A 14044-nucleotide genomic window follows, 5' to 3' on the forward strand; every position below is an offset into this window, starting at 1 on the left:
GGTTTAATCGGATATAGGTCTTTAAAAATTAATAAATGCGCACACTTTTGGCCCGACAAATCGAAATGGGTTTTATTTGGAATGGTATTTTGGGGTCTCTAGACTGTGAGTAATTGAAAGAAAAACGATCAAAAAATGTGTCATAAATAAAATATTATATTTAAAGACAGATTATAAGGTATCAATCATATCATTATCATAAATCATAACAAACCTTTAAATGTTGATTACTATATTTAAAAACTTGATCTTCTAGAGGTAATATGCCATTTGGGTCACCTTTTTGGGTATACTCTATATTTTAATGCATTTCCAATATATACAAGTGTTCTTTTTCTATTAGATTCTTCCCTGGAACATCTCACAGATTCATTCATCAATATAATATTTAAAGGCAGATTATCAGCTAATAAGAGAGTTAAACCACAAATAGTTATATGATTCTTAAAGTTGGGGTCACCTTTTAGAAAAACATTAAAAAAGGGCCACCAAAGTTACTATCATGAACAAATCATAAATCATAACAAATTATACTTTTGAATGTTGATTACTATATTTGAAACCTCGAACTTCTAGAGGTAATATGCCATTGGGTCACCTTTTAAGTATATTCTATATTTCAATGCACTAACTATATATACAAGTGTACTTTTTCAACATATCTATTAGATTCTTCCCTGGAATATCTCACAGATTCATTCAATATAATATTGAAAGACAGATTATCAGATAATAAGAGAGTTAAACCACAAAAAAATGTAAGAGTATAATAATCCAGCTCAAATTGTTATATGATTCTGAAAGTTGGGGTCACCTTTCAGAAAAACAATAAAAAAGGGCCACCAAAGTTACTATCATAAACAAATCATAAATTATAACAAATTATACTTTTGAATGTTGAGTACTATATTTGAAACCTTGAACTTCTAGAGGTAATATGCCATAGGGTCACCTTTTTGGGTATATTCTATATTTCAATGCACTAACTATATATACAAGTGTACTTTTTCAACATTTCTATTAGATTCTTCCCTGGAATATCTCACAGATTCATTCAATATAATATTGAAAGACAGATTATCAGATAATAAGAGAGTTAAACCACAAAGAAATGTAAGAGTATAATAATCCAGCTCAAATTGTTATATGATACTTAAAGTTGTGGTCACCTTTCAGAAAAACAATATAGAAGGGCCACCAAAGTTACCATCATGAACAAATCATAAGTCATAACAAATTATACTTTTGAATGTTGATTACTATATTTGAAACCTCGAACTTCTAGAGGTAATATGCCATTGGGTCACCTTTTAAGTATATTCTATATTTCAATGCACTTCCTATATATACAACTGTTTTTTTCAACATTTCTATTAGATTCTTCCCTGGAATATCTCACAGATTCATTCAATATAATATTGAAAGACAGATTATCAGGTAATAAGAGAGTTAAACCACAAAAACATGTAAGAGTATAATAATCCAGCTCAAATTGTTATATGATTCTGAAAGTTGTGGTCACCTTTCAGAAAAACAATAAAAAAGGGCCACCAAAGTTACTATCATAAACAAATCATAAATTATAACAAATTATACTTTTGAATGTTGATTACTATATTTGAAACCTCGAACTTCTAGAGGTAATATGCCATAGGGTCACCTTTTTGGGTATATTCTATATTTCAATGCACTAACTATATATACAAGTGTACTTTTTCAACATATCTTTTAGATTCTTTCCTGGTATATCTCACAGATTCATGCGTTTCCAGAAGGCCTGGCTGTAGGAGACTTCCTGGCTGGATTCCGCGTTCAGGCGCTGGCCACCAACCACTGCGCTGGCGACCAGATCCTCGAAAGCTTCGCCCGCCGTTCTGCCGGGCAGGCTGCTCTGCGAGGAGCTGGACGTGGAGACATCCAGCTGGAGAATGGGTGGTTCCACCTGTTCGCTGATTGTGTGAAGAGTGGGCGCCGTGTGAGGGCGTTGTGGAAGCACCAGGCTCTCCACCAACCCCGTTCCCGATCCTGCGATGGGTGCACTCACAGGTCGGTCCGCTCGTCTGGTTGGGATTGAGTTAGCGGCTGGTTTAATCGGATCCACTCCGCCAAAGAGCAGCTGCATCTTGGCCATGGACTGCTGGAGCTTCGTATTCGGTGACTTGCCGGCCCCCAAGGAGGGCAATCCCAGGTTGGAACTGCCACTGCTGCTGCTGCTGCTACTGCTGTCCAGGAGCGGATGTGGCGTCTGCAGGCCCAGGGCTTCCTTGGCCCGCTGGAGGAGCAGGGTTATCTCACCATTGCTGCTGCTGCCCGTGAGATCGGCAGTGAGTTCCGGCGGCTTGACGGGACTCGGGGCATCCGGCAGCTTCGATGGCAGACCCGCCAGCCAATCCCCCGCCTCCGGCATAATCCTGCCCAGCAGCTTGTTCCTCGCCTCGGAGATGGCGTTCGTGAAGGGATAGCTGTCCTGCTCGTGACCCTCCTCCAGTTCAGACAGCCACAGCGGCGAGGAGACCTTGGAGTCCAACATGGCACCGGGTATAACACGCTGCTGCTGCAGCTCCTCCAGCTGGGCCAGACTGGCTACATCCTCCTTGCGCACCCGCCGATGCCAATCCCGAAAGCCGTCCAGGGTGCGGCTCATCTGCTCCCGTTCGCGCAGGCAACTGGAGCGAATCCTTCGGGTTTTCGGGGGCTCCTCCTTGGACTTGTGGCCAGATGTCTTGGCCTTTGCCTTGTCCAGGTAGGTGAGGAAACTGTGTTCCAGCAGGTCGCTCTCCTGTTCCAGCTGCAGCATGCGCTTTCTAAATGGAGGAATCAGCTTTAGTTATGCTTACTATACATTTTATTATATAGGTAAGATATAGGTATAAATGTAAGGATCTCTTTTGAGTAAAACTTTTGAGAGTGAACGCAGAATAGTCCGGTTAAAACTAAGCCATTTTGAGCATGATGCTCTTGAAATAGCGTTTTTTAATATTATCTATATCTCTTCTATCCGTTTGTATAATATTTTTTCAGTACTACCCCAAAAATAGCTTGTGAAAATATCGAAAAATGTAATTTTAAAAAAACATACTTGGCACTTTGCAGAGCCTCCTCGAAGCTTGGACCTTTTGGTGATTTTCTAGAAGATGGCTTGAGTGGTGCCAATTTCAGTGGCACAGGAGCCATCGTATTGGTGGCCACGGAGTGCATTGAAGGCTTCGGAGGAGCAGAAGGAGCAGGAGGTTCTGCTGGTAATCCGGTAGATGGCTTAGTTGGAGGTGAGATGGATGCAGTGGAGGGCACAGCAGGGACCACAGGCGTTGGGCGATCCCGAGGAGCAGGCACTGGTGGAGGAGCAGAGGCACCACCTCTCGGATCAGCAGGATCTCTGGAAACCATAGATGAAACCATGAGATCGAATGGAGATTACAAGAAATTATAAATTAAGTAGCTTACTTGGGAATGTTTTCAGCTGAATTTTTTCGGGAACTAGAAGTTTTGGTATCGCTGGGTTTTGGGAGATCACTGCCAGATCCTGCGGGAATGTTAACAGGTGGTACCGGCGCTTTTGACTTGATGATCGGCGCCGGAGGCTGGACAGGATCCGCTGCAAAATGGACGGAGAGGCGACGACTCACTGACACAACAGCGCCTGCAACTGGTATTCCACCTGGAGGACCAAGTGCAAGGAATTGAAAGCCAACTTTCTTAGGCGGAGGAGCCGAGTCGGGTTCTCCATTGGTGGGCGAAGTGGTCGTGGTCGACGCCGCGGAGTTCCAGTTCCTGGAAGCGTCATCACCATCGCCATCTCCGTCCGTCCACAGGGGCAGGAAGCGAGCCGCCTGCTCCGCCGCCAGTTCCGTCTCCTGGATCTTCTCCGTCAGCTGCTGGTGGTGCGTCTCGTAGTGCTCCAGCAGCCGGAAGATCTTCTGCACCAGTTCCCGTGCCTCCGTCGACGATTGCGAATCCTCCTCCACTCGTTTGCACAGCGTCTGGATGGGATATTCATATTGGGCATTAATAAATGGGGGGCATTTCGGGGGCCGATCCCCTCGAGAGACTCACCCGCCAGGAGTTCTGCCGCCTGCTCAGCCGGAGCATCTCGGCCTGATGGCGCAGCTTCACCTGGAAGAGCTCGTCCAGCCGCGCCTTCTGCAGCTCCAGAGCCTTGACAAGGGAGAGTTCGACCCGTTCGAGGAACAGCTGGCCATTGGAGGTGTGCAGCATCTCGTTGATCCACTGTTCGTAGGACTTATGCGACGACTCCGGCGGCAGATTGGCCTGATTGGAGGCGTCCCTGAGGTGCCTCCTGCTCGTCTGGGTGTGGGCATTCCCATGGTGCGTCGATCTTCTCGAGGTTTGGGTGCCCCTACTGGCGACGGCCGGTGGCTTGGCCTCCACTTGGACGGCGCTTTCCCGCAACTCGGGCGGCGGTGGCCTCTCCTTGTCCCTCTTCCGCTGGTCGAACTGCTCCTGCTTCTGACCCTCCTGGCGACCCATGTAGTGCCCGTGGCCGAAACCCTCGCGATAGCCCGCCTTGAAGCCCTTGTGCATGCCCACGGCATGCTCCTGCTCCATGCAGAGGTTCAGCAGGTTGCCCAGCAGCTGGACGCAGAGGCAAACGTCGCCCATGAGGGTCTCAATGCGCTCCATGGACACATACATTCTGCCCTGCGGCTGGATGGATTTCCTATGGGCCTTCTCCACGGACTGTCGGATCACGGCCAGGCTGGCCAACTGCTCCTCCTGGAGGTAGGGCAGTCGGGGCAGGGCCACCTCCAGGACGGGCAGGCGAATGGGTCCCACCTCGGACTCGACCACCTCATCGTTCGGGTTCCCTGCACAGGCCACCGTGTTCTCCCTCTCCACGGGCTTCGCCAGCTTAATAGCTGTCTTGGCGGGATCGAAGCCAATGCCGGTCTTTAGGAGGCGCTCCCTTTCGCGCAGCTCCCGCCGCAGCAGATCCTCCAACCTGGTGGTGGGCATCACCTCGATGGGCGGAGCACAGGTCTTCGCCACCTGCCGGAGGTTCTTCATCAGCTGATTCATCTTCTGCTCCACGGTGTGCAGCGACTGAGAGACGCGGCCGCCCACGAAGACACTGCGTCCGTCGGCGCCCAGGATCAGCTCGTTCTCCTCCGCCTGGTAGAGTTTGGAGGTGTCCACACCGGGACGGACTTCCAGGCAGGCGGAAGGCTCCGTTTGACAGCCGGAATCCTGCATGGAAACGGGTACGGGCTGCTGCTCCTCCTCTTTCTCCTTCTCCTTCTCCTTTTCCTTTTCCTGCTGGACAGGTCTCCTGATCTCCACCAGGGATCGCATGAGGGCCATCAGCAGGCACTGCGTCTGGCCAGCCAGGTCCTCCTCGTAGTGGGCCCAGGCTATCTGGGTTAGTTCCGCGTCCGGTGGCGTCTCCTCGCCGCCCAGCACGGCGGTCAGCACCTGCTGCAGTTCCTCCTCGCGGAACCGGAACTCCGGACGCCTGCGGAAGTCGGGCAGTCGGTTGCGATGCGGCGTCTCGCTGCAGAAGACCGACAGGCTGAAGTGGCAGTTCTGGGAGTGCAGGAACTCCGCCACCAGGGTGTGCAGGGTCACCGCCAGCGGCGAGAGGAGCAGCGAGTGCGAGTGGGCCATCTGCACTCCGGCGGCCTTGCTCAAGAGCTGACCTGGAAAAAATGGGGTACTATCAATGGAAGTTCATATATATAATACCTTTTTTTTACGCAATTTAAGGTTATATCATATAAAATTGGGGTATCTACTCCTTTTAAAACTTTACCCAGAGCCGTGTTATTGAAGCAGTGAATGAGTTCCACGCGAAGGTGCGAGTGCATTTCCCGGGCAATCCCCTCCTGGTCCAGCCACTGGCGGAACTTCACCTCGAACTCCGGTTCCGACAAGCCGGCCAGCTCCTCCAGCTGTTGTCTCAGGCGATCGGCCTTGATATCGTACTCATCCGGTTCCCTCTTCTGAACTTGATTTGCAGGAGCTGCTTTTTGTACCAGTCTTCCCGTGTAAATTCCGACTGTTCTGATTCCTAATGATCGCCAGAATCACAAAAATAATGTTATTTAGAAAATGTTGTATGTACCACATTTTTTAAAACTCTTCAAAAATCAACACGCTTTGGAACTTTAGAGGGTTACTTTTCTCTGGGCGAGCCTAAAACACCAATTTTTTTTTAATACTTGCGACAGCTATAAAAGCAGGGGTAAATTCATACTAATATTAACTATAATATTTTTTTTACACCAAAATGTAAGGCACCAAATAAAAATATTTCCATATTTAAATTGGTTAATTTTTGGCCATTATTAGTTAGTATTAAAATAAACCTACAAAATTATGATATGCTTTGCTCTTAAAATTTAAATTTAAGAGGTTTACTGCTATTGCTTTAAATGGGAATTTGATTACACACTTAAAACAGTATTTGCCCTGCTTTTCAAATTTTAGAAAAAATGTCTTTAGCTTCCACTTTAAAAACCATTTTCTTAAAAGATTATTTTTTTAAGTTAAAGAAAACATCGAAACTGTCTCCAAAATTCTAAAATGTAAGGCAAATACTTTTGTGTAGCTGGCTCTACTTTGTTTTGAAATAATAGGCCCACCTGCAGTGACTTTTGGTCCTCCTCCCAGTCCCGCATTCCTGGTGATCCCCTTGGCGAGCGGCATCCTCCTGTTCTTCGCGAGATTCGCCTCGATGGCTCCCATCCTTCGATTGTGCAGGCGCACCCGTTGCGCCGCCGCTGCCACCGCCGCCAAGGCACGCTCCCGCTTCTGCTGCTCCTCCAGCTCCCGCTTGGCGGCCTCGTGCTTCCGCTCCCGCTCGCAGGGCATTCCGATCCCGCCCAGCCTCCCGCCCGCATCCCGCTGCTTGGCCCGGAACGAGGCCGTCGTCATGGTCGCCGGCAGCTGGCGGGTTTTCATCGGAGGATCGGCTTAGGGATCAGCAGTATATATGTATGTATATGAATAGATCTTTTCAAACGGCGTGCGTTCCTTAGCCGTGTGCGAGTGACTGAAATTTCCAGGTGAGGCAAGCGCGAGACACACTCACCACCACCGGCGAAATGTGACAGGTGCGACGTGGCATGCCCTGCCACCTGGAAAATGGGTGAAATAAGGGAGGAGCTCGGGTGGAACCGACCGACCAGGGGTTGGTCCTCCGCAGCGTCAGCTGTGGGATAATCAAATAAATTACAACTATGGCAAATAATTGAAAATAATCTAATACAAAAACTTAATATTTTGTTATATTGAAACACATAAAAATTAGGTCTGTTTTCTTTAAAGGCAAAAATATAACTTACATGTTTTGTAAACTTCTCTATCTTTAATAATAAATAAATAACTTACATGTAAACCAAATTGTTTCTAATAAAAAACCTGTTTGTTCTTTTTCAAATTTAAATTTAAAAAATCGATTAGTATCGATTAGTTACGTTCAACACTAACTGCTATAAAACTGTAGCGCGCAGCAGCGGGAAAATTAAAAAAAAAACTATACTAAATAAAAACGTAGAAGTTTTGTGGATGTACACCAAGGGGGAAAACTTTGTCTAACAAAATTCCTGATTTGAGAACGTTTTGTTCTTGAATCTTGTTTTTTAAAACCGATAGCTGCCGATGGAAACTATCGATAACATTGATTTTTAGCGTGGCCGCTCGGAATATTTTTGGTATATATCTTAGAGCCGGACGGTATTATTTATCGATGACAACGCGGTCACACTGGTTAACTGTAAAATAACAATAACATATTTTATTTGTGTTCTGAATTTCCTTTAATTTGTGTTCGTGTTTTCTTTTTGTATAGATTTTGCTCGCAAAGTTTTTCAATCAGTTCTAGTTTGTTATTTGTTATTTGGTAATTTGCTAAACGCAAGGCAAGGGCAAAAACGCGGAAATCGCTGACTGCGCATCTTTCTTTGTTGTTGCACCCAGGAACACATGTGCGCGGTGTAAGAACAAAAACATCACATCTTTTGGGTAAATATTATGACTTGCTTTGTGACGTGGTCCATACTTTAACGTTCCATTCTATATAATTGTGCAGTATCAGCTATTTCGCCGAACTTTCTGCATCGTCATCTTCATTGTGATCGAAAATGTCGCACCTCGACAATATATTCATCCAGGTTCGGGCACGCCTCCAATCCGAGGGCGTTAAGCTGTGGGAGGAGCCGTACTATTCCGAGGATCTTGGCAGCATAGAGGGCGCCCTGGAGGTACATACGTAATCCCCCAATGGATATTTACCTTCTGATCTCACAGAGCACTAACACCAGCCCAATTTCAAAACTCAGTTTGTCAAACGTGTGGTGAAATTACTATTCAGTTTTAAAAAATCTTTGACAGCTCGAATTTTATATACCCTAGAAATTGTAAAACGTATACATGCTATACATGTGTCATTATACATTTTTTACTTAATAATATTTAATTGAACTTTGCAATTAGAGCTAGAAATGGAATTAAACTGCGAATTCTTTAGAGCAAGAGGAACTAACTTCTATCACACGGATTGATTCAACAAAATAATACCGCGAATTCTTAAGGAATTCAAAATTCAAAATGTCACACGTGTGGTGAAATTACTATTCAGTTTTAAAAAATCTTTGGCAGCTCGAATTTTATATACCCTAGAAATTGTAAAACGTATACATACTTTTTTTTTATCCAATAACATTCAATTGAACTTCGCAATTAGAGCGAGAAATGGAATTAGACCGCGAATTCTTTAGAGCAGGATTAATTCAACAAAATAATACCGCGAATTCTTAAGGAAGGGGAACAATAATTTCCAATTTCAGCATGTTAAAGTGAACTCTAAATATTCACTAACCGCAAGAACAAGAAGGTGAATTAACTTAAGTTTGTTTGAAGAAAAAATTTTAAAGGCTTTAAAAAAGTATAAAAATGTACAATGTAAGCTATTTATAAACTTATACGATTCTCCGACCACCAGAAGCTAGTAATATGGTTGAAATAGTTATATATATAATATTTATAAGTATTGTAGTTGCTTGTGTGAAAGTGGTTCAAAAAACATGTGTTAATATTTGTAACTACCCATTGCAGAACCTGGCCAAGGAGTACTCCAACATCATGGGCTTCGACCTGTGTCGCTGCAAGTTCATCCTGACCGAGTTGCAGGAGAACGCGCTTCGCAAGCTGGCCGCCCGCCGGGAGTACAGCTCCACCGGACTGGCCACGTTCAAGGTTCGCCGCATTGACAAGCACAGCGGCGCCACCATGGTGGACATCAAGTGCGACCTCAACTCCCTGGGCTCCGACCTGCAGGCGGCCATAGCCGAAAAGCTCCAGATGCCGAATGCCGAGCACGTGAAGTGCATCGCCGCCGGAAGAGTGGTGTCGAGCAATGCCTCCTTGGCTGACCAGCTGCTGAGGAACAACCAGCAGTTGATTGTGATCGTGGGCGATGGGGATAATAGCGGCGAGGCCCTGTACGAAAGGATCAATCGCATCAAGGCAGATGTCCAGGCAGTGGTGTCCTCCCAGAACCGTCTCATTGAAGTGAGTTAATCCTGGGGTAGATCGACATTTGGAGGTCAGACTTTGACAGTATTTTTCTACCCTTCCCTAGATGGAGGACCAGAACGGCAGTCCCGTCTTTCTGCCACCGGCCGAGAACCGCGCCCTGCTCCTCGGCCTGGGATTCTGCGAGAAGGCCCGTGCGGCCATGTTGCGCGAAGATTACGAGGAGGCTCTGCTCCTGCTCTTGGAGGCCGACCAGTCCTTTGCCACCTGCGATTCGCAGTTCCTCGAGTCGGTGGACAACTATGCTTTGCTCAACCTGGACATAGTGTGGTGCTATCTCTGCCTAAAGAACGTGACCCAACTGCCGGATGCCGACCGACGGCTGGCCGTCTGCGGCCGCAATTTCCGTCGCAGCTATGGCGAGAATTTCGAGAGACTGTACTCCATGAAGGGCAAGGCCTGTCCGGAAAGGGCTTTGATTATGCGCCTGCAGCTACTCCAGGGCGTGGTCATGTTCCACCAGAATCGCCGCGATGAGGCCTTCGAGCGCTTCGAAGCGGCCAATATCCTGCTGAGGGAACTCAAGATCAACGGCGATCAACTGGCTCTCCTCGTCGAGATGGGGTTCGAGCCCGCCGAGGCTCGGCTGGCCCTGCGCTCCTGTTCGGGCGGCAGTAACATTGAGCTGGCTGTACAGTTTATCCAGGAGCGTCGGCAGCAGCTCAAGGATGCCCGCAAGCAGTCCAAGGCAGAGCGTGCCCTGCAGCGCCGCTTGATGCGCTCCAGCGCCAACGATAGCGACTGGGTGAATCCGCGCAGTGTGTGCACCCTTACCGAAATGGGATTCGAGAGCGGACTAGCTACCGTCGCCTTGCAGCGCTCCAAAAATGATCTACAAAAAGCGGTGAGTTTATCTGTTGGTTAGCTTATAAATATAAAGACCACATACTTATTGTTTAAAAAAGATTCAAACATTTTAGAAAAGTACAGAAACATGCTTAAGGGGATTTCTAATTATTTACACCTTGCTTATACGAATATTCCTTTTTCAGGTGGAACTGCTGCAGACTGAAGCCGACGTGCTGCGTGCTGCCTTGCCCCGCAACAGGGTCACCAGCGACCAGGAGAAGCTGCTCCAGCTCCTCCAGCTGGGATTCAAGGAGGACAACTCGCGCGTGGCCCTCGAGAACGCATCGAATAACATTGAGCGGGCCATCGAAAGCCTGCTGAGAGCCTTCCAGAGTGAGGAGGAGCTGAAGGAGACTCTGGAGCGTGTTGGCCGCTTGGCCGGAATCGAAGGTCAGAACTGGGATGGTCCCTCCACCTCAAACGCCTCCATTGGGGCACAGACTGCTCCGCCATCGCCCCTCATCGAGGCGGTTATGAAGCATGCTCGCTCTGAGATAGAGACTTACAAGGCCTATGAGCGCTTCAACGCCGACATCAGTCAGAATGATATGGACTACCTGGACTTGCCGTTGGTCCAGGAGGAGAAGGTCCTGCATGAGTATCTCAATCTGTTGCAGCAGTAAGATGCATTCGCCTTATCTTTGCAATATCTCTATAGAAAATAGGAAAACAAAAACCGGTTGTGGACATAACTGTAATCATGACTTGTCTATATTGCAAATCGCAGTCTTATAATGGCACTTAAGTGGCATTCAGTCGGCTCCCGCCACCTCCCTCCTGGCTGTTGTTTGTCCAACTCGGCAAATAGTAACATATAAAGATTTATAAGTACATGCCTGCCCCTTCTATTGACAACTGCGAAATGTGATTACGCCGAGACAGCGGCAGAATCCACCTTTCTGAGCCACCTGAAACTTGTTAGCGCCTCTGGCAGTTACTTATTTTTATTTCTATTTTTTGTCGCTTGACTCTCGACCCCGGCTCAAACGGCAGCGCTTGATTGGCTCCAGTCGTGACCTTGTCGGGGCCAAAGGGCGCCGCCCACTAAGCTCATCCCCTCGTCGAATTGAACGCAAAGCACCCGATCATCTATAAAAACAATCAGCTTCGCAAAGCATTTTTGTTAACTATTTTTATAGCAATATGTACGATGGCTCAAAGACTGAAGAAAAAGGGGACATTTGCAGGGACTCATTTGAATCATTTTGTATACATTTACAAAAAGCCTTAAAGTTAACATGCGGGCTTATACGGGTTTTAAATAAGCGATTTTATAACCCCTCCAGTAAAATGGAGTTTTTGTTTTTATTTTAAATATTATTTGTTGATATTGTTTCCATTCTTCTATAAATTAAATTAAAATCTTAAAGGGAAAAATCAAAAGAAGGAAATCAGATATTTCCATTTTGATACCGAAAAATGCTAAACATGCATGTAAATAATAAGTCAATCGCACAAATATTCTATATTAATCTTATAAAGAATAATTTTCAGACATGTGATATAAGTAAACATCGATGTTCATGAATAAAAACCGATTTCATTTTGATAAAAATGCCCTCTTATATACTTTGAATATATTACATATATAAAAACATATTTTATGTACTTTTCATTAAGTAATTTCCGATTTAAAAAATGTATTCAAATAGCAAATGGATAGGTTATGGAAGGGGAAGTCAAGGGCCTGAAAAGCTGCTTGATTGGAAAGCAGCTAAGTAGAGATTGAGTTAAGCGTGCGACACTTGAACCGCCCACTTCCCCCATTAACCCTTCTCTATTGCAAGGGGGTCGTATGCGTGCCGTAAGTGGGAGGTGGCGTGGGGTGTTGCGGTAACACGTGGCAGCCGGAGCAGAAGCTGAGTCAACCGACTTCCTATCTATATTCATTTCGGAGCAAGTCTATAGCAATTACTTCGGCTTAATGGAAATCGGCAGTGAATGAACCCGGAATGGTATCAAGGAGAAGGAGACAAAAGACTTTCAGGTACAATTAAACAATTTAATAGTTAAATAGATTGCCTTAAAAGTACTTCAACATATTTTCATGTCCTATCTAATGCCACATATAATTATTTATTTTATCTGGAAGATTGCGTTATGGATCATAGTTCTTTGTTCTTTTGTCTCGGGGGCTAGTTTACTAAATTTAATTACTCTGGCTTAACTTTATGCCACTTTAGTTTCCAGATTGTCATCGCTTGTTGGCCGTTTTTGTTCTGCGCTTCGCTTTATTCCGATAAACAATTTCATAATTCAGATATATAATTTAAATTTCAGCATTTTGAGCGTTTAGTTTTTTTTATTACGATTTCTGCCATAATGACTTTGGGCATTATGCGCAACTGATACGCAGCCAAGCGAAACTTTTGGACATTCTGGGTCCGTGGACATGGACGTCGAGAGCCGACTGAGAACGAGAACGGTTCTGGTTGGCATGATTCCGGGGGAGAAGTGGAGAAGTGGGGACATGGGGACATGGCCACCTGGACGTGGTCCAAACGAGTGGATGTGGATGTGGATTTGGATGGCTGGTGACGCAGATCACCGGTCGTCTTGATTCTAGATTCAAAAGCACTTGACAATTGTTTGCACTCTCCCCCAGGAATTTCCATATGTCCCCCGGTATCCAGTTTCCTATGAAAGAATCGTTTTGATTTAAATTCTCTGATAATAACGGTTTGGAGGCACTGGAATTGTGGTTTATATATTCATATCATACCTCCATTGAGTCTGTTTTCTCAATTGATTGCACTCTTTGGTGTTTCGCGTTCCTAGAAATTATCTTTCAAAAATTAACTACCTTTGAATTAATATAAAATCACGCTGTTTATTACCATTAAATTATTTTAAAGTAATAAGTTGTTCTGAGATTTTTTGCCAGCTCATACATACTGTCATACTTATCATATTTAAAAAAAGCAACATTTATATTTGAGCTTATAAGTTCACTTAGTCATAGTATAAAAGTAGAAATTATATGCAATTATTCAAAAAATTGTATTGAGTACAAGTAGAATTCAGGGGTATTTAGTCTGAGTTTTCATAAACCTAACAAGTGTATTTGTAGTCAAAGTTAATAGTACCCTCAAGTACATTTATTTATAACATTTCAATCGACCTTAATTATTGACTCCCTTGAATCTAGAAATCTTTAGCCAGGAACTTCATATTTTTGCCAACTCATTGGCGTGCTTATATCATATTCCTGGGTTCCGATCCATTAGCCTAGTCCAGGTACAAAGTGCGAGCGTTATAGCCCTCTTTACACGGCCGACTGGCTCTCGAAATTGGCACTAATTCGTGGATTCGGTGTTTCGGGAAGGGTTTTCATATATTTTGGCATTTCATTGGATATAAGTACAGTTGTCTGATGGCCCAGGGCTGCAATTAGTAGCCCCCGAAAAGAAGGGCTAATTAAATCCAGCTTTGCTTTTGACTGCGTGTCACGCACACGCAAGCGGGAAACAAAAGAACAGTTAAAAGCAGGGGCGTATAGGGGTGTTTTTAATGGGGCTTTTTGAAAAGCTAAAATCTTGATTGTTAGCATTCATGACTGACTTAACGTGCTTTGTGATTATCTTTAGCTTCTGCTAAAGTTTCCTATTTTGTTTAATATTGGTTATTGTAAATGGAATCATAC

The 14044-nt window shown here is 45.2% G+C and overlaps 2 protein-coding genes across 2 annotated transcripts; one reads left to right on the plus strand and one right to left on the minus strand.

Moving 5' to 3' along the window:
• Positions 1 to 1670: 1670 nt before the first annotated feature.
• LOC119556602 lies at positions 1671 to 7053 on the minus strand. The gene is made up of 6 exons (XM_037868914.1): positions 6600 to 7053; positions 5768 to 6025; positions 4054 to 5654; positions 3445 to 3980; positions 3080 to 3376; positions 1671 to 2804 (listed from the first exon to the last, which is right to left on the minus strand). The coding sequence occupies exons 1-6, from the start codon at positions 6916 to 6918 to the stop codon at positions 1751 to 1753; spliced, it is 4065 nt and encodes a 1354-aa protein (XP_037724842.1). The 5' UTR covers positions 6919 to 7053; the 3' UTR covers positions 1671 to 1750.
• A 659-nt stretch (positions 7054 to 7712) lies between these two features.
• LOC119557315 (NEDD8 ultimate buster 1) lies at positions 7713 to 11956 on the plus strand. Its single transcript, XM_037870027.1, has 5 exons — positions 7713 to 7980; positions 8048 to 8219; positions 9073 to 9528; positions 9599 to 10396; positions 10545 to 11956. The coding sequence occupies exons 2-5, from the start codon at positions 8100 to 8102 to the stop codon at positions 11022 to 11024; spliced, it is 1854 nt and encodes a 617-aa protein (XP_037725955.1). The 5' UTR covers positions 7713 to 7980; positions 8048 to 8099; the 3' UTR covers positions 11025 to 11956.
• The last annotated feature ends 2088 nt before the right edge of the window (positions 11957 to 14044 follow it).

This window comes from Drosophila subpulchrella, chromosome X (assembly GCF_014743375.2).
Source record: "Drosophila subpulchrella strain 33 F10 #4 breed RU33 chromosome X, RU_Dsub_v1.1 Primary Assembly, whole genome shotgun sequence".
Lineage (NCBI taxonomy): Eukaryota > Metazoa > Arthropoda > Insecta > Diptera > Drosophilidae > Drosophila > Drosophila subpulchrella.